Source organism: Lineus longissimus, chromosome 11 (assembly GCF_910592395.1).
Source record: "Lineus longissimus chromosome 11, tnLinLong1.2, whole genome shotgun sequence".
Classification (NCBI taxonomy): Eukaryota; Metazoa; Nemertea; class Pilidiophora; order Heteronemertea; family Lineidae; genus Lineus; species Lineus longissimus.
The window spans coordinates 1,437,271-1,457,629 of NC_088318.1; the positions used below are offsets into that span (position 1 = coordinate 1,437,271).

The following is a 20,359-nucleotide window of genomic DNA, read 5'->3' on the forward strand; positions in this document are numbered from 1 at the left end:
CAAATTTGTTATCTTCTTGAGTTTATCTGCTCTGTGCTCATAATTATTCTGACGTCTGCTCATCCATGTTGTGTTTGTCTCCTTCAGCTCGAGAAACCAGTGAAAGCAGAAGGTAATGTTGAAGTCTGGTTGATGGCTCTCATGAAGATGGCGTTCAAGTCACTGCACGGCGTCATCCGAACTGCCGCCATGGCAATCCAGGACAGCAGTTTCAATCTGCTCGAGTTCTTGAGCATGTTCCCTGCTCAAGTCGGAGTCCTTGGAATTCAGATGATCTGGACGCGAGATGCTACAGACGCGCTCCAAAATGCCAAATACGATAAGAAGGTCATGCAGCAGACGAATCAGGGCTTCTTAGATTTGCTGAACATCTTGATTGACCAGACAACCAAGGATTTAACGAAGGTTGAGAGGACCAAGTTTGAGACACTCGTCACAATTCATGTGCATCAGAGGGATATCTTTGATGAGATGGTAAGTGGAGAAGCAATTATAGGCTTTGTACAATTGAACTTGTATGCCTGAAGATGCGGAAGTTGGTCCGAGAGTGGTGATATGAAAGAGTAATCTGGAGTGGTTGTGGGTTGTTGTCAGACCTAGCTGATTGATATCAACGATAACTCTGATCTTATGAATTTTCTTTCTTCCTCCAGTGTCGTATGCACATTAAGTCGCCCACCGACTTTGAGTGGCAGAAACAGTCCAGGTTCTACTTCGTCGAGGACACAGACAAGTGCGTCATCTCCATAACTGATGTCGACTTCGAGTATCAGAATGAGTTTATTGGCTGTACTGAGCGTCTTTGCATCACCCCGCTCACTGATAGATGTTACATCACCTTGGCCCAGGCTCTGGGGATGTCGATGGGAGGTGCCCCCGCTGGGCCTGCCGGAACTGGTAAAACTGAGACCGTGAAAGACATGGGTCGCTGTCTTGGTAAATACGTTGTGGTCTTCAACTGTTCGGATCAAATGGATTTCCGTGGCCTTGGCCGAATCTACAAAGGTCTTGCCCAGTCCGGTTCCTGGGGTTGCTTTGATGAGTTCAATCGTATTGAACTGCCCGTGTTGTCGGTGGCTGCCCAGCAGATTGCGATCGTTCTACAGTGCAAGAAGGAACGCAAGAAACAGTTCATCTTCACCGACGGTGACAACGTTGCGATGAACCCAGAGTTCGGTATCTTCTTGACCATGAATCCTGGTTATGCTGGACGTCAAGAGTTGCCAGAGAACTTGAAGATCAACTTCCGTACTGTGGCTATGATGGTGCCCGACCGTCAGATCATCATCCGTGTCAAGCTTGCTAGTGTTGGTTTCCAAGACAACATCGTGCTCGCCAGGAAGTTCTACACTCTCTACAAGCTGTGTGAGGAGCAGTTGACGAAACAAGTCCATTATGATTTTGGTTTGAGGAACATCCTCTCCGTCCTGCGTACACTCGGAACCAACAAGAGAATGAACCCAGACGACACGGAGCAGACGATCGTCATGAGAGTCCTGCGTGACATGAACTTGTCCAAACTGGTTGATCAGGACGAACCTCTCTTCTTGTCTTTGATCAATGACTTGTTCCCTGGGATCACCCTAGACAAGGCAGGATACCCAGAACTGGAGGCAGCCATCAATAAGAACATTGACGATGTCAAACTTGTCAACCATCCACCATGGATTTTGAAGCTCATCCAGTTGTTTGAGACACAGCGGGTACGTCACGGTATGATGACCTTGGGACCCTCAGGTGTCGGGAAGACATGCTGCATCCATATCCTGATGAAGGCGATGACTGACTGTGGTGAGCCCCACAGGGAGATGAGGATGAATCCAAAAGCCATCACGGCCCCTCAGATGTTCGGTCGGCTAGATGTCGCCACCAACGACTGGACCGATGGTATCTTCTCCACACTTTGGAGGAGGACTCTCCGTGCCAAGAAGGGCGAACACGTATGGCTTGTCCTCGACGGGCCGGTCGACGCCATCTGGATTGAGAACTTGAACTCGGTCCTTGACGACAACAAGACCTTGACCTTGGCTAACGGTGATCGTATCCCCATGGCACCAAACTGCAAGATCATCTTCGAGCCTCACAACATCGATAACGCCTCCCCAGCTACCGTATCCAGGAACGGCATGGTCTACATGTCACCCTCGGGTTTGGAGTGGCAGCCATTGTTGAAAGGTTGGCTGAACCATCGCTCGGCGCAGGAAACAGACATCATCATGAGTCTGTTTGAGTCCATCTACACTGACCTGATGAACTACGCTACGCAAAATCTCCTCTTCAAGATGCAGGTCATGGATGCCTTTGTCATTGCTCAGGTGAGATATAGGGGAGCCCTGTGAAAACTTATATGCCGTCACACTAGTGATCACTAAAAAACTAATGAATTCTTTATAGGCTTTCATTGAATCAAATTGGTAATCAGGACATTTTGTGCCCTGGGCTACTATTCACCTACCAGTAGGCCTACTTATACTTTACATAAGGTTCTTTATGCTGCCTTCTGTCTGAGAATGATTCTGTTCTTAGCTTTTGTTCTCAAAGTTGAACAATCTGAAATCTCGATTAGTATTCTCAGCACAAACACATTGGTCTGAGGAAGGTTTAGAGTGATATATTAACTCAGTGTTGTTCTTTCTTGATTGCAGGCGACCCGTCTGCTGCAAGGCCTGATCCCCTCCAAGGAAGAGAAGGAGGGTGGCGTCACCAAGGACCACTTGGAGAAGCTGTTTGTCTTCACGTTGATGTGGAGTGTGGGGGCGTTCCTCGAGTGGGATGATCGCGTCAAGATGGAGGAATTCATGCGAAATCACGAGAGCAAACTGAACCTGCCCACGATTCCAGAGGGAGCAGAGGTCACCATGTTTGACTTCTTTGTTGATAATGATGGTGAGTATAAATTTTTGTTTGAAAATAAATCCTTTGAGCATTGCTTAGCTTTGTTAAATATAAACTCTAAAACGTAATCTAACTCAAATATTTTTGTTGAAAGGCAACTGGCAGCACTGGAGCACTAAAGTCCAGGATTACCACTACCCGTCGGACTCTACGCCCGAATATGGCGGCATCTTGGTACCAAACGTCGACAATGTCAGGACCGAGTTTCTGATCGATACGATCTCTAAGCAAGGGAAGGCTGTGCTGTTGATTGGTGAGCAGGGTACGGCCAAGACGGTCATGTTGAATGGCTACATGGGCAAATACAATCCAGAGATGCACATCGGCAGCAGCTTCAACTTTTCATCGGCGACGACTCCGCTGATGTTCCAGGTAAGTTGAGAGAGAGATGCTTGAACTTGAATACCAAAACATGTCCCGACCTTAGTATCAGTGTTGATGGTGAACAGGGTGCCTATATAGGTATTGACAGGAACAGGAGAGGTGCTAGCAAGGGAACATAAGGGGAGGCTTGAGTGATTCCTTGAGACTGACAGGTGAACCGTGACTACGGTACTAGAATCTCATGTAAACCCAGTCTGGGGGTTGTAGACACAGTTTACAATCCATGAATCTATGTAAACTTATCCAGTAGTTGCTGATTTTTCAAGGAAGGTCATCAAGCTAATCTGATTGAATTCCTTTCTCTAGCGTACCATCGAGAGTTACGTTGACAAGCGTATGGGCAGCACGTATGGTCCACCTGCTGGGAAGAAGATGACTGTCTTTATTGATGACATCAACATGCCCGTGATCAACGAGTGGGGAGATCAGGTCGCCAATGAGATTGTGCGACAGGTGATGGAAATGAAGGGCTTCTACAACTTGGAGAAACCTGGCGACTTCACCAGCCTCGTCGACATGCAGTTCTTGGCTGCCATGATCCAGCCAGGTGGCGGTCGTAATGACATCCCAGAGCGTCTCAAACGTCAGTTCACCATCTTCAACTGTACGCTACCATCTAATCCATCCATTGATAAGATCTTTACTGTCATTGGTACTGGCCATTTCTGCGAGGAGCGTGGTTTCACAGAGGGTGTTCGCGAAATGGTAGCGAGGCTTGTCCCCATCACACGTCGACTCTGGCAGCTGACAAAGGTTTGTAATTGCCCTCTATACTATTCTTCTGAAGTCGAAGGCATTGTGGATATCACTGGCATTTGACATTGGTGCCGATCATGGCTCAGTTATATTTTGATGAAGAGATTCGAAGCTGGTTGAAAATCCCCCCATGTGGGATTCCAATTCTAAGTAAATCTATGACATTGGAGCTCACATTTGATTACGAATTTTTGAAATTTCTACTTATTTGTCTGCAGGTGAAGATGTTGCCGACGCCTGCCAAGTTCCACTACATCTTCAACTTGCGTGATTTGTCGCGTATCTGGCAGGGAATGATCAACACGATCTCCACGGTTGTCGCAGATACCAAGATCCTGCTAGGCCTCTGGAAACACGAGTGTTGTCGTGTCATTGCTGATAGGTACGCATCGGAAAAAGCTATGACTATTATAGTAAGAGGAACCCTTGAAGTAAAGGAACTGTTTACAGATTCTGTTTTTCCTGACAGATCGTAATTCAAAATGTCATTGTAAAACTCTGATTTTGCCTTAATTGGTGATACTATTGTAATTTTGTCAAATCCTTTCAGTCTGTTCTGAATTTCCATTTTGCTGTGCACCATAATGTCATCATGAACATGATTCTGTTGCAGCTTTCTATGGTTGGTCTCGGTGTATTGATAATCTTTTAAAGAGTTTGAATATGTCTTCTTCATGCGTTAGTGTTGGAAGGGTGAGGTTTATGATAGCACAGCAGTGAATAGAGACGTAATTCACTTGCATGAAACACTTCATACTCAATGTATTGTTGTTATTCACTGAATGCATGAAATCTAGTTGAAAAGGGGCTGTTCAAATATATTACACTTGGATTTGTTGTTTTCAAATTCTAAAAGTAGTGCATGACTAATTGTTTACGAAGCATGCATAAGGATATAAATGAACAAAAAAAGGGATAGATGTTGGCCCCTAAGATCTGACACTCAATCAAAGGCCTCTTCTTAGGCCAGGTTTTCGTCGAGTTCATGTTATCACTTCAAGAACAAACAAGTTTTTTCGAAAGAGCAGGCTAGTGTCATGAAAATCGATTTCACCAATTTCAATGTACTACTTCAGGTTTGTGGCTATTGAAGATGTCCACTGGTTCACAAAAACAATGTCTCGCGTAATCATGGAAGAGTTTGGAGAGACCGAGCAAACTTATATTGAACATGACACTTTCTATGTTGATTTCTTGAGGTAACGTCACGTGTGGAGTAGCGCCGATGCAAGGTTTACCAGTAGCGCTTTGGGCTTTTAATTGATTTGTCTTATTAATCTTATTGTGTTTTAGCTTTAATTCAGTTCTAGAGCTTTATGTTGATAACCACAGCTAGGTTAGCGCAGGTTTGGTGATGCTACAGCCGGTGTGTTCCCTCGTAGCAGACGTCACAATGTTACATCTGGTGTGTCTTAACTCGCTTCTGCTGCTTATTACAACAGGTTCACACATATAGAGGATTATAACTGGTTGCTTAAAACAGCTAATCGGGTAATATCTGATGAACTTGGAGAGGAGTACTTGCCTGCTTTGGAAGCGACCCGATATTTTGTAGACTTTTTGAGGTAACGTCGTGTGTCCGCATCTCGCTTCATGCGATTTCACTGGGTGGCTGCTGTGTATCCCTCACATTTTTGTTATTTTTTATTAAATAACCTCATTTTATTTTCATTAACCCTCTGAGTTTTGTTTCAGTTGGGTTTACGTCTTTTGATGGGTCTAACGTTGTTCAGTGTCTTAACTATACAAATCAGTTGTGGTATTAGAGGAATGGGTAACTTCCTTTTCTACTACAGCTGATGTATTGTTCTTTGTTTACTAATCTCATTTCTGGCGCTTAGCAACACATTTAGGAGGAGTGTCTCACTTCACTGATACCTGGCTCATAAGTCTGGTAGGTCAACATCGGGATGACAGTTATTGAAAAGTGGCCCAATTCTCAAAAGTTTCTCATAATATTCCGTTAAAAAGGAATGTTTACAAACAAGAAAGTTCCAAATGTTCAGCTATAACACTGATATGACACAGCAACTTTGACAACATAGGCTAACTGTTCACTGATGTTGACTTACAAGGACTTGTGTTGACCTTGTAGCACACCTCAAGGTCACTTGGATTAACCACTTCATTTCCATTGCAGTGTTACTCACATTGAATGACTCACATTGGCTCACTGGGCAAATATAAGTAGTTGGGCATTGCATAACTAACCACGCATATCTGTAATTCATCTTTGCACAGGTTTACTACGGTTAATGATTTAAATTGGTTTGAAAAAACCATCTCTCGTGTAATCGGCGATGTGCTTGGAGACGATTATACGGAATTGTTACATACCGTGTACTACTGTGACTTCCTAAGGTAGAAGACTGGCAGTTTACATTTTTCCACCATTTTTTATCGAGAACATACTATTTGCATCAGATGACCGTAAATGAAAATGAAATCATTCTCGCGCACGTATATTCGGCAACATCCAGCTCCTACCGGCTGCGCCATTGATTCAGAGGTGTATTGGTCGCTAGATTTCCTAGACTTGTTCACGGTGTCCACTATGTTTAGGTAATAATATTGAATTAAAAGCATTCAAATGACATAAACTAATGAAATTTCAATCAGCCAACGGATGCAAACTGTATGTATCTCAGCTTTTGTATGTAGTTGTCCATAATAGCATGAATCTGGAGGTAGTTTCTTGAAAGCCCGCAATTGCACGTCATAACTTGTTCAACATTTGCACTTAACGCTAAAATTTTTTTACCAAAATATATAAGTCATATCCTTAAATCAGAATCTTTATCTTGAATTCCTTTGACAATCTTGTCTTCCTAATTCTGGTCTCTGAACTTAAACCCTGAAAACCTTATCTTATTTCTATGTCAGTCCTGTGAGTTAGACTTAGTCAGTCCTGACGACCCTCTACAGTCCAGCATGTTGCATACTCAACCTATCATTCAGGTGCCCAAACTGGACTAAAACTTCTCAAACCTACCCTGCCAAACCTGTTTTGCCTTCTCTCTATTTCCCTGTGTTGAGAAATCATCCCACCCCTAGCCCCCCAACCCATTTGAACCAATAAGTTTTTACATATCTTTGTATGTTATTATGATATTGTGAAGGTGTTTTGCCTGTTCAAATGTCCAGAGACTTAATGTGGTTTGATTCCCATTTTGTCACATTCAAGGTGACACACTTATACTTGTACCTACCTGTATTCGAAGCTCTTCTCTCAACTGCTATTGAATCAGACAAAACGTCATGGAATTTTTAAATGTGGTTGATTAAAATGATATCATACTCATAGTACATTGTTCTGCTAATATTCAAGTAATTTCGAAGTAAATATTCATTTGACGATCCATCTATAGTCAGTCATATAGATTGGAATCCTGTGTTCTTACGTGGTTTAATGAGATTAACTTTGGTCCTCAAGTAAGGAAATATTTGTATGATGCATCTACAGAAGTCTCTTCTTATGACCTTGGCTCTAACCTCTCGTTTTCTTCTTAATAGGGATGCCCCAGAAGCCACTGGTGAGGAGCCTGAGGATACTGACTTTGATATGCCAAAGATTTATGAACCTGTAAGTCATTCATATTACACCTTTAAAGGCCTATCGGTACTCTGTTCAAAGATTTGGAAATTGAACTTGAATTTGAAAATATCCAATTGTTTGTTGTCTGTCTTGAAAAGTGGATTCATTACCTCAGATTGTGTAAATATCATCAGTGTGGCTACAATACCGACCATCCTTTTCAGATCGAGTCCTTCAAATCGCTGGAAGAGCGTCTGTTATTCTTCATGGCTCAATACAACGAGGCGATCCGTGGCGCCAACATGGACTTGGTGTTCTTCGAAGATGCCATGATCCATCTGGTGAAGATATCGCGTATCATCCGTACGCCCCGCGGCCACGCCCTGCTCGTTGGTGTGGGAGGCTCCGGTAAACAGTCACTAACGAAACTCGCATCATTCATTGCTGGTTACAAGAACTTCCAGATTACATTGACAAGGTTTGTATTTAGAGTTCTTTGGTCACACGTTAGATTTGCTGACTAGTGTTCATTGGTCTAAGTTATGCCCAACAAGCTGCGGGTCATTTTGTCATTTTGCCGTATGTTGTCTTACAGATCGTACAACGTGTCCAATCTCCTTGAGGACCTCAAGTTCCTGTACCGCACGGCCGGTCAGCAAGGGAAAGGTATCTCATTCATCTTCACTGACCAAGAGATCAAGGAGGAAGGCTTCCTCGAGTATCTCAACAACGTCCTGGCGTCCGGTGTCGTTTCCAATCTCTTCGCTCGTGATGAGATGGATGAGATCTGTATGGAGTTGATCCCCGTCATGAAGAAGGAGTTCCCACGGCGACCACCAAGCAATGAGAATCTGTATGAGTACTTCATGTCGAGGACACGCCAGAATCTTCATGTCGTGCTGTGTTTCTCGCCTGTAAGTACCGCCAAAATCAGCCAAGATGATCTCTCTTTCGCTGTTAACAACCATTATTCCAACTTGGTGCATATGGAACATACAGATTGAGTTGGTGGTCTTAAAGCTGTTGAGAGTGCATGTTTTGAAAATGTTGATCATTTCGAGGCATATGTCAATATCGATTTTTACTATTTATTCAATTCATTTCAGGTCGGGGAGAAATTCCGCAACCGAGCTTTGAAATTCCCTGGTTTGATTTCTGGTTGTACCATGGATTGGTTCCAGCGTTGGCCCAAAGACGCTTTGATCGCCGTGGCCGATCATTTCTTGGATAAATTTGAGATTGTGTGCAGTCCTGAGACAAAGCGGCAGGTGATCCAGGCCATGGGGACGATGCACGACGGCGTCGCCGAGAGTTGTATTGATTACTTCCAGAGGTAAGCAATTAGGTCGCCATTAGAGACATGACCTGGAACTTTTGAACGCCTTTCCCAACCACCCTTCTAGGCCCAGATTGTTACACATAGAGGGCTGTGAAAAGGCTCACTGGAGTTGGCCCTTGAGAAGGGAACACCAGTTTTTTACCAGACAATGAGATGTCAAGGAAAGCATAAGTGGAGGAACACTTTGGATAAAAACAATTCAGAGTGGAAACTTTTAGGTCTCTGCCAACATTTTTGTGTTTGCTGTTTCAGGTATCGGCGTTCCACTCATGTGACGCCCAAATCTTACCTGTCATTCATCACGAGTTATAAGAACGTCTACGCTGATAAGAGGGCAGAGATCGGTGAGCTGGCTAACAGAATGAACACAGGTCTCGACAAGTTGATTGAGGCGTCTGAGTCTGTAGCGGAACTTAGCATCGAATTAGCCGTGAAAGAAAAAGATCTTGCAGTAGCCAATACAAAAGCTGAAGCTGTGTTGAAGGAGGTGACGACCAAGGCCCAGGCTGCTGAGAAAGTCAAGAGCCAAGTGCAAAAGGTCAAGGACAAAGCGCAGGGTATTGTTGACGCAATTGAGGCGGATAAGAAGATCGCTGAGGCCAAGTTGGAGGCTGCTCGACCTGCTCTGGAGGAGGCTGAGAATGCGCTGAATACGATCAAACCTGCTGATATCTCGACCGTCAGGAAGCTTGGTAAACCGCCACATCTGATCATGAGGATCATGGACTGCGTACTGCTGTTGTTCCAACAGAGACTTGATCCCGTCGCAAAGGATCCGGAGAGAGAATGCATGAAGCCATCGTGGGGAGCTTCACTGAGGGTACGTACGCATCAATGACAAATTCCACCCATTTCCCAACGAAGCTGAGGCATGCCAGTAGAAACAACGATCTTTGAGTTACAGGGTTCGTAATGTTCGTTGTAAAGGTACTGGTAAAACATGAATATAACTTATGTCTCTCTCCCATCAGATGATGGCTGGAACTGGTTTCCTCCAGTTGCTCATGAACTTCCCCAAGGATACCATCAATGATGAGACTGTTGAGCTGCTCGAGCCTTACCTCCAAATGGAAGACTACAATCTGGAGACGGCAAAGAAAGTGTGCGGTAATGTTGCCGGTCTCTGCTCGTGGACGAAAGCTATGGCGTCCTTCTTCGCAATTAACAAGGAGGTTCTGCCACTCAAGGTTAGTGTAGAACTACCCATTGGGAGCCCCATCCTCCTGACGTCTGCTGTGCGATATAACTGCCAATCTTAAGGCCCTCACTTCTGACTTGAGTTCATTTGGAGCCCCACCCTCCTCTATCAACTTAGCCGCTGATGTCTGCTTATCTTTGGGTGTGTGTGTGGCACATACATGTATCACAGCATCGTCATATTCAAAGCTTTGTTCCATGGCAACTGGAGCCAACAACTTCTCTTCCTTGATTGATGCTGATGGCCTTGGTGATAACTAATCTCGTGTTCCATTTTCTTCCAGGCCAACTTGGTTGTGCAAGAAGCTCGTCTGCAGGCTGCCATGAAGGATCTGGCGGCCGCCCAGGCTCAGCTCGATGAGAAACAGGCTGAACTCGACATCGTACAGGCACAGTATGACGCAGCCATGGCGGAGAAACAGCGCTTGATGGATGACGCCGAAACCTGCCGTCGTAAGATGGGGGCAGCATCAGCGCTCATTAGTGGTTTGGCGGGAGAGAAGGAACGTTGGACCGAGCAAAGCAAGGAGTTCAAAGAGCAAATCGGACGACTTGTTGGCGATGTTTTGGCGTGCACTGCTTTCCTCTCCTACTCTGGGCCGTTCAATCAGGACTTCCGTGGCTCCCTCGGCAAGAATTGGCAGAAAGAGATGAAGACGAGAAAGATTCCGTTCTCCCAGAATCTCAGCGTGATAAACATGCTCGTTGATCCAACAACGGTAAATACAATTATTGGAAAACATTAGCAGTTGAATGTGTCACAGCCTGGATGAGTAGCAATTCACCCGTACAGGTATTTATCTCATGTGCTGTTTTGATGGGTTCTAAAGATATTAGCATGAGAGCTGACCATCAACTGGGGCATCATTAGCTCTACAAAACAGAGGATTTCCTGCTTTTCTGAAAAAACGAAATTGAGGTTTGGGATTTTCGTTGTTATTTTGAAACTCATTTCTTGCAGGTGGCTGAGTGGAATCTCCAAGGTCTCCCCAATGATGAGCTGTCAGTCCAGAACGGTCTGATCGTCACCAAGTCGTCACGTTTCCCATTACTCATTGATCCTCAAGGCCAGGGCAAGATCTGGATTAAGAATAGAGAGGGTGACAAAGAACTTCAGGTACATCAAATGTTTAACCCTTTAGGGACTGGGGCAATTTCCTGAAGCGGGAGCATCAAACAAATGATACTATCAGAAAGTACCAGCTGAGAGCTTTCCAATGTATGGTCATGTCAATGGGTTTGGGGCTGGAGGGGGTCATTTTTCGTCTTCGGCAGTCGAGCATATTTGTCTTCTTCGACTTTCATTTAATCTCTTTCAATTATTCAATAGACTCAAACTGCGGTGGTAAGATCATTTGGCTGTTGGTTTGATATTGTACCCTGTGAATCAGAATATCTGTATCGTTATCGTATTTTTGGGAGACTTTGTATCTGGTTTGTCTATTGTCCATATGTTCATGCTCACTTTCATCGTGCTGTGATTAAGTGGTTCTGAGCGTTGGTGCTTATTTGTCTCACTTGCCAACAAAATGAAACAAAACTTTTTTATCCCCCGTTCATACCAACTTCTCCAGACTAGACTATAACCTGTACCAATCATCTTTCAGATAACTTCCCTGAACCACAAGTACTTCAGACAACATCTTGAAGATGCCTTGTCTCTGGGGCGCCCCCTGTTGATAGAGGATGTAGGTGAGGAGCTCGATCCTGCCCTTGACAACGTCTTGGAGAAGAACTTCATCAAATCGGGCAGAACCTTAAAGGTACGGTGTCATCTTTGAAATTTGGAATGTGAATACTTTTAGCGCTGACTTCTTCCTGAAAGCAATTGAAGTATAAAGTTTAACAGTTAAACTATCCAGGGCAGAAAGATGCCAATGTATGTTGTGACAAATTGGTCATTATATGAGGTGAAAGCGAAAGTTAATCCTTGTATCAATTGTCAGAAATATCTCATTTGCATCAATACTTTTCAATTCCAGGTGAAAGTTGGAGATAAAGAAGTGGACGTGATGACCGGCTTTACGCTCTTCATCACTACCAAGCTGCCAAATCCCTCGTACACGCCAGAAGTGTCGGCAAAGACGTCCATTATCGACTTCACCGTCACCATGAAGGGTCTTGAGGATCAGCTGCTTGGCCGGGTCATCCTCACAGAGAAGGCAGTAAGTATTTGTGACCTTTAGGAACCCTATCCAAGTGAGACTCGAATCCCTGACCATAGACATTGAGGAAATATATTTTCATATAAAAACTGTCAAACTAAATGTGTAAATTCAGTTTATAAACTTTATGGCTGTATTTTCAGGAACTTGAGAGTGAGCGTGTGAAGCTGATGGAAGATGTGACTTCAAACAAGAGAAAGATGAAGGAACTCGAGGATAACCTGCTCTATCGTCTCACCAGTGTTCAGGTAAGCGGCTCTCTGCCTTGGATGTCTGTCCACTCAGAACGTCTGCCTGGTTAAGATGTCCGTCTGTTCATGAGCCATCAGTTCTAGATGTCCATCTTCTCAGTTTGTCCGTCTGCTCAGAACATCTGTCTGCTCTGTACGTCCACCTGCTTGAAATGTCCGTCTGTTCATGAAGTCATCAGTTCTAGATGTCCGTCTGCTCAGGATGTCTATCCGCTCAGAACATCTTTGTCAAGTCATTGGTGAAAGTTGCAGTTGTATCTGTATTGTTTATTCTGTATGCCGTCTGCTTTCCAGGGTTCACTTGTTGATGATGAGGATTTGATCAACGTGCTCAACGTGACCAAACTGACTGCCCAGGACGTCAGCCAGAAACTGCAGATCGCTGCCGAGACTGAGATCAAGATCAACGCGGCACGAGAGGAGTTCCGTCCCGTCGCCACCCGTGGCAGCATCCTGTACTTCTTGATCACTGACATGAGCTTGGTCAATGTCATGTACCAGACGTCACTGAAACAGTTCTTGGGACTCTTTGATCTGTCGATGGCTAGGTAAGAAATGGTGATGGCCATCTTCTGGGCTAAATCACTTTTCTTTGCTGATCTTTTTAACAATCGGTTGTAAAAGCCAATTTCTCAAACATACTGTGTAGTGTTCTGTGTTTGCTCTCTGTTTCCTCGTAAGGTTGTTCCTGTAGGTCAAGGTCATTCTGCAATGTCTTGCCTCAGGGTTTCATACTGTGGACAGTATTATGAAAAGTGATGATTACAGGAATGAATCGAGACAAATCCTTGCTCTGACTTTGAATTCTGTCCTTGATGTTGTTTCTATCACTTGACTCCAGGTCGACCAAGTCGCCCATCACCCAGAAGAGGATCACCAACATCATCGAGTACATGACATATGAGGTTTACAAGTACGCCGTGCGAGGCCTCTACGAGGAGGACAAGATGACCTTCACCCTGCTTCTGGCGTTGAAGATCGACATGCAGGGCAACAAGGTCAGGCACGAGGAGTTCTCTACTCTCATCAAAGGTGGCGCTGCTTTGGATCTGAACGTCGTGACGCCGAAACCGTGCAAGTGGATAACAGACCTGACCTGGTTGAATCTGGTTGAGCTGAGCAATCTGCATCAGTTCTCTGGCATCCTCGACCAGGTGGCGAGGAACGAGAAACAATGGCGGCAATGGTTTGACAAGGAGGCTCCCGAGGAGGAGGTGATTCCTGACGGCTACAACAACTCACTTGATGTCTTCAGACGTCTGCTCCTTGTCAGGTCGTGGTGTCCTGACAGGACACTCTCACAGTCCAGGAAATACATCGCCGATTCTCTTGGTGAGAAGTACGCGGAGGGTGTCATCCTTGACCTTGAGAAGATGTGGGAGGAGTCAGACTGTAGGACGCCACTGGTCGGCTTACTCTCAATGGGTTCTGATCCAACAACGAATATTGAAAACCTCGCCAAGAAACATAAACTAGGTAAGTGCGAGAAGTTTTAGAAGTGATTTTTTGTTTTGCAAAGTTGCAGTTATTGCCAATATGGGTAAGAATCGCCTTGCATCTCAAAGAGTGGTTGGTATAAGAAATTCAAAAAGTGTTTTGAAGAATATCGTTGTATCATCTACAGCACTTACTGTTTTTGTTTCAGAGTGCAAGGCCATCTCAATGGGTCAAGGTCAGGACGTACACGCCCGTCGTCTGCTTGCTCACATGTTTACCAGTGGAGGCTGGACACTGCTGCAGAACTGTCACTTGTCTTTGGCTTTCGTCAACGAGGTGATGGACCTGGTCTTGGAGACGGAGACGATACATGAGGCTTTCAGGTTGTGGGTGACCACGGAGGTTCACCCTAAGTTCCCCATCAGTTTCCTTCAGGTGAGCCATCAACCTTGGATGCAGTAGTTCTCCTTTGAGAGTACACATCACTGAATACTTTGAGGCTTGTCAGTTGACAAGTTTAGGTAGGCCGCAGAAATTGGCCCAAAGCATTGAGACGATACGAACTATGAAAGCTGAAGGACTAAAGTGAGGTTACAACTAGGTGTTTACTGCTCGTGATGTACAGCTTGAGGGTGCTAACTAAGTCCTATGTCTTTACATATTGATCAACTGTAAATGGGTCTAAGCAAACCAGTCGGAACATCTAAAATGGTTTCTTTTGATTGCAGATGTCAATCAAGTTCTCCAATGAGCCACCTCAGGGAATCAAGGCCGGTCTGAAGCGGTCCTACGCTGGGTTCACACAAGATTTCCTCGAGATCTCCAACATGCCCCAGTGGAAGCCGATGTTGTTTGGCGTGGCCTTCCTCCACACGACGGTACAAGAACGGAGGAAGTTTGGCCCACTTGGTTGGAACATCCCGTATGAGTTCAACACGTCTGATTTCAACGCCAGCGTCCAGTTTGTCCAGAATCATCTTGATGATATGGATATTAAGAAGGTACGTTTTGAAGAAGAAACAAAAAAACAACTTTCTATGTTCAGCTGTATGTCCTAATCTTGGCACAAGTCACGACTCTAAATTACTCTCCTTGACTTAGTCACACCCTGATGGAAACGCCCTGAATGCTGTGCTATGATTAACCCAAATGTTATAACTAATGTCATGTTTCTGTTTCAGGGAGTCAACTGGAACTGTGTACGCTACATGTTTGGTGAGATCCAATATGGCGGTCGTGTAACAGACGACTACGACAAGCGTCTGCTGAATACCTTCTGTAAAGTTTGGTTCGGAGAGAATATGTTCAATCAGAATTTCAACTTCTACAAGGGATATGTGATACCTAAGTGTAACAAGCTGAATGAGTACATGGAGTACATCAACAGTTTACCGAATACTGACACACCCGAGGCATTTGGTCTTCATCCTAATGCTGATATCACGTAAGTACACATTTCTCTCTTCATCCAATTCATGAAGTCTAAGACAACAGTTTGTCACGTCTTTCATTCAAGAAGGCACTGGTCAGTTGTGATAGCTAGACCATAGTCCAGAGTCTGAAAATCTCTCTTGAGATAGAGGTAAGGGGTTAGGAGTTTGTCACTCCTGTTAATACCATGGTTATATCTGAATGATTGGTCCTCGTATTCCAGGTACCAGAGTAAGACTGCCAAAACCATCCTGGACGAGATCCTGAACATCCAACCGAAAGACAGCAGTGGTTCCGGCGGTGAGACACGTGAAACTGTCGTTTATCGTCTCTGCGATGACATGTTGGACAAACTCCCCAACGACTACATCCCATACGAGGTGAAAGCTCGCCTCCAGAAGTACGGACCTCTGCAGCCGATGAACATCTTCCTGAGGCAGGAGGTCGACCGTATGCAGAAGGTCATCACGGAGGTCAGGACAACCTTGACCGACCTCAAGCTGGCTATTGACGGTACCATCATCATGAATGAGAATCTGAGAGATGCCTTGGATTGCATGTTCGATGCTCGCATTCCTCGTATTTGGGCCAAGGTAGGTTTGATTTGATACTTGTACTATCATTTGTTTTACCAAATATGGAAATTATTTGGAGGTATTGGTTTCAACCTGGTCTTAGTTCTCTGAACTCATTGGCAATCCCAGTCCTTGTTTTAAGTGGCTTATCATCTTGTTCTCTTCCAGATCTCCTGGCAGTCCAGCACACTTGGTTTCTGGTTCACGGAGCTGATTGAACGTAACAACCAGTTCCACACGTGGGTGTTTGATAACCGACCAAACACGTTCTGGATGACTGGTTTCTTCAACCCGCAGGGATTCCTCACGGCCATGAGACAGGTACGAACACAATGTTTGAAGAAACTAACCAGTTATGGTGATGTCAGAATCAGGTCTAAAAAAAACGGCACACCATACTTCCTCAAACCTTCGATTCCAGAGAAATGTGCTTGTCAGTCACTGGGTTGTGACAACCTCTTGTATCATAACTTCCATCAAGCGAGATTTTTACACCTTCACTTAAAAAATCGTCGCTCAAATTAGGAATGAAACATGCTGTGAGACAATTTCTCTAAACGTTTTGATTTCATTCCAGGAGGTGACCAGAGCCCACAAAGGTTGGGCCTTGGATGGAGTGGTCCTTCACAATGAGGTGACGCGCTACCTGAAAGATGACATCACACAGCCACCAGCAGAGGGCGTCTACGTCTACGGCCTCTTCCTCGAGGGCGCTGGCTGGGATCGCCGTGGTTGCAAACTCGTCGAGCCAAAACCGAAAGTTTTGTTCGAGCCGCTGCCAGTTATTCTGATCGATGCAGTGAATAACATCAACGTTCACGATGCCAGAACGTATTGTTGTCCGATTTATAAGAAGCCTCAGAGGACGGATCTGACGTATATCGCTCCTGTTGAACTCAAGACAACGCAGCCTGCGGACTTCTGGATCCTGCGTGGTGTCGCCCTGCTCTGTGACATCAAATAGATGGCTGAACTATTTCCGATGATAAACTTTCGGATCCTTGGATCAAGTGTCGTGTTGCAACATTCTGTGACATCATATAAAGACTTTATTATTTATGATAATAGAAGTAGGACTCAGTAGAAATCCTTTGATCCGGCAAGGTGTTGCACAACTATTAGATATCCAAGTAACCTTCTTCAGAAGGAACGTTGTAGAATTATTGAAATAAGCTCCCAGGCTTCTCCATCTAAGTTTGCTCTTCTATATAGAGTAAATCCTCTAATGTGCTCTTGTTAGTAACCAAGAGTGATTTGAATTCCTTTGTCTCCATGGCAACAATGAAATGAAGGAGAAGTGCTACATTGTAAAAACTTTAAAATGTTCCGTCCTCGTGTTTATGTTTAGGTGAGGTAACAAAGAATTAATTGAGACTATGAAGTCTTCATGTATTCTTGATATGACAATATTCTTGATTCCTGTTTCCGTTGCATCCACTCACAACATATAGCATCTGTCCAGAAAGAATGATATGATAGATTTTTCAAATTTTTTAAACCCAACCCGCGTCCTTTGGGCCACAACAAACCGGTATATGAAATATGAATACAATAATGCACTTGGAAACCCATATATACAATACAAATATGGGTGGTATTCCGTCCAGGTTGAAAGTTTACCTTTACTTTTGTTATAGTAAGCCTAGCTATTATGTATTTTTCCCATTGGACCAGCATCGTCCCTGGTCTCAAGAACATGTTTAAAGATGAATTGAATTAGATATAACATATAAATACCTTTACACATGATAGAATATTTCCGTCCAATTATTTAACTTGTTGAGAGACTATTACATACTATTCTTATTTGTATGAACCTGTATCTGTGATGATGTTGAACCCTTGGTTATAATAATAAATGTATTTATTTAAATTAGATTTGAGATTTTGTCCGTTGTCATTGCAACGTCATAATATCACAACCACCATTCTTGGGAACCAGTCGTGGACGCATGGTATCCTCTCCTCTTCACAGTACTCAGAGCTTTGGTACGATTATACTTCACTTCATTGGACCACAGACTTCTGTTGTTGTTATGCCACAGATGTGTAACGTGGATGGGAGCCAGATTGTTGGCACACATGGGTTCGAATGAGCAAGCCAGGTATCAAGCAAATCGAAATCTGATTTAAGGCTGTACTGTCCCTGGATGTGTCATTGTTCTTCCACTGACAGTTGTGACAAAGATACCTCTTGGTTGTTAGCACAGTGAGCGTCTTTGCATCTTGGACGGTTGCTCCAAGGACATACACAAGGCAGGCGCTGTCTGTCTTGAGGACTGTGATGTCCAAGATGCAAAGATGCTCGCTGTGGTAAGCACAGTTGCTCCAAGGACATACACAAGGCAGGCGCTGTCTGTCTTGAGGACTGTGATGTCCAAGATGCAAAGATGCTCGCTGTGGTAAGCACAGTTGCTCCAAGGACATACACAAGGCAGGCGCTGTCTGTCTTGAGGACTGTGATGTCCAAGATGCAAAGATGCTCGCTGTGGTAAGCACAGTTGCTCCAAGGACATACACAAGGCAGTCGCTGTCTGTCTTGAGGACTGAGATGTCCAAGATGCAAAGATGCTCGCTGTGGTAAGCATAGTTGCTCCAAGGATATACACAAGGCAGGCGCTGTCTGTCTTGAGGATTGAGATGTCCAAGCTAGATGCAAAGGTGCTCGCTGTGGTAAGCACAGTTGCTCCAAGGATATACACAAGGCAGTCGCTGTCTGTCTTGGGGACTGTGATGTCCAAGCTAGATGCAAAGGTGCTCGCTGTGGTAAGCACAGTTGCTCCAAGGATATACACAAGGCAGTCGCTGTCTGTCTTGAGGACTGTGATGTCCAAGCTAGATGCAAAGATGCTCGCTGTGGTAAGCATAGTTGCTCCAAGGATATACACAAGGCAGGCGCTGTCTGTCTTGAGGATTGAGATGTCCAAGATGCAAAGATGCTCGCTGTGGTAAGCACAGTTGCTCCAAGGACATACACAAGGCAGTCGCTGTCTGTCTTGAGGACTGTGATGTCCAAGATGGAAAGATGCTCGCTGTGGTAAGCACAGTTGCTCCAAGGACATACACAAGGCAGTCGCTGTCTGTCTTGGGGACTGAGATGTCCAAGATGGAAAGATGCTCGCTGTGGTAAGCACAGTTGCTCCAAGGACATACACAAGGCAGTCGCTGTCTGTCTTGAGTACTGTGATGTCCAAGATGGAAAGATGCTCGCTGTGGTAAGCACAGTTGCTCCAAGGACATACACAAGGCAGTCGCTGTCTGTCTTGAGTACTGTGATGTCCAAGATGCAAAGATGCTCGCTGTGGTAAGCACAGTTGCTCCAAGGACATACACAAGGCAGTCGCTGTCTGTCTTGGGGACTGAGATGTCCAAGATGGAAAGATGCTCGCTGTGGTAAGCACAGTTGCTCCAAGGACATACACAAGGCAGGCGCTGTCTGTCTTGAGGACTGAGATGTCCAAGATGGAAAGATGCTCGCTGTGGTGAGCACAGTTGCTCCAAGGACATACACTAGGCAGTCGCTGTCTGTCTTGGGGATTGAGATGTCCAAGATGCAAAGATGCTTGCTGTGGTAAACACAGTTGCTCCAAGGATATACACAAGGCAGGCGCTGTCTGTCTTGAGGACTGAGATGTCCAAGATGGAAAGATGCTCGCTGTGGTGAGCACAGTTGCTCCAAGGACATACACTAGGCAGTCGCTGTCTGTCTTGGGGATTGAGATGTCCAAGATGCAAAGATGCTTGCTGTGGTAAACACAGTTGCTCCAAGGATATACACAAGGCAGGCGCTGTCTGTCATGAGGCATCACAGTCCCCAAGACAGACAGCGACTGCCTTGTGTATGTCCTTGGAGCAACTGTGCTTACCACAGCGAGCATCTTTGCATCTTGGACATCACAGTCCCCAAGACAGACAGCGACTGCCTTGTGTATGTCCTTGGAGCAACTGTGCTTACCACAGCGAGCATGTTTGCATCTTGGACATCTCAGTCCTCAAGACAGACAGCAACTGCCTTGTGTATGTCCTTGGAGCAACTGTGCTTACCACAGCGAGCATGTTTGCATCTTGGACATCTCAGTCCCCAAGACAGACAGCGACTGCCTTGTGTATGTCCTTGGAGCAACTGTGCTTACCACAGCGAGCATCTTTGCATCTTGGACATCTCAGTCCTCAAGACAGACAGCGACTGCCTTGTGTATGTCCTTGGAGCAACTGTGCTTACCACAGCGAGCATGTTTGCATCTTGGACATCTTAGTCCTAATGACAGACAGCGACTGGCTTGTCCTCGGAGCAACTGAACGTCTCTGCATCTTGGACAACACAGTCCTCATGACAGAGACTAGTTTGTCTATGTCCTCAGAGCAACTGTGCTTGCCGCAGTGAGCATCTCGGA

The 20,359-nt window shown here is 45.0% G+C and overlaps 1 protein-coding gene across 9 annotated transcripts in view; it reads left to right on the forward strand.

Moving 5' to 3' along the window:
• Positions 1 to 17,843, forward strand: part of LOC135495525 (dynein axonemal heavy chain 5-like) — a 47,604-nt gene extending 29,761 nt beyond the window's left edge. For 8 of the 9 annotated variants that reach the window (XM_064784264.1, XM_064784261.1, XM_064784262.1 and 5 more), the window contains 26 exons: positions 88 to 474; positions 654 to 2,315; positions 2,646 to 2,886; positions 2,990 to 3,267; positions 3,586 to 4,032; positions 4,254 to 4,417; positions 5,112 to 5,234; positions 7,549 to 7,618; positions 7,795 to 8,048; positions 8,166 to 8,484; positions 8,677 to 8,903; positions 9,162 to 9,729; positions 9,881 to 10,096; positions 10,391 to 10,825; positions 11,068 to 11,223; positions 11,714 to 11,869; positions 12,089 to 12,271; positions 12,415 to 12,519; positions 12,817 to 13,070; positions 13,364 to 13,998; positions 14,168 to 14,394; positions 14,688 to 14,960; positions 15,141 to 15,403; positions 15,614 to 15,983; positions 16,134 to 16,286; positions 16,543 to 17,843. In XM_064784264.1, coding sequence (XP_064640334.1) covers positions 88 to 474; positions 654 to 2,315; positions 2,646 to 2,886; positions 2,990 to 3,267; positions 3,586 to 4,032; positions 4,254 to 4,417; positions 5,112 to 5,234; positions 7,549 to 7,618; positions 7,795 to 8,048; positions 8,166 to 8,484; positions 8,677 to 8,903; positions 9,162 to 9,729; positions 9,881 to 10,096; positions 10,391 to 10,825; positions 11,068 to 11,223; positions 11,714 to 11,869; positions 12,089 to 12,271; positions 12,415 to 12,519; positions 12,817 to 13,070; positions 13,364 to 13,998; positions 14,168 to 14,394; positions 14,688 to 14,960; positions 15,141 to 15,403; positions 15,614 to 15,983; positions 16,134 to 16,286; positions 16,543 to 16,929 — 8,553 coding nt within the window. In that variant the 3' untranslated portion in view covers positions 16,930 to 17,843. Of the gene's footprint in view, positions 1 to 87; positions 475 to 653; positions 2,316 to 2,645; positions 2,887 to 2,989; positions 3,268 to 3,585; positions 4,033 to 4,253; positions 4,418 to 5,111; positions 5,235 to 6,276; positions 6,397 to 7,548; positions 7,619 to 7,794; positions 8,049 to 8,165; positions 8,485 to 8,676; positions 8,904 to 9,161; positions 9,730 to 9,880; positions 10,097 to 10,390; positions 10,826 to 11,067; positions 11,224 to 11,713; positions 11,870 to 12,088; positions 12,272 to 12,414; positions 12,520 to 12,816; positions 13,071 to 13,363; positions 13,999 to 14,167; positions 14,395 to 14,687; positions 14,961 to 15,140; positions 15,404 to 15,613; positions 15,984 to 16,133; positions 16,287 to 16,542 lie in introns of all 9 variants that reach the window. The other variant, XM_064784263.1, reaches the window with a different exon arrangement.
• The last annotated feature ends 2,516 nt before the right edge of the window (positions 17,844 to 20,359 follow it).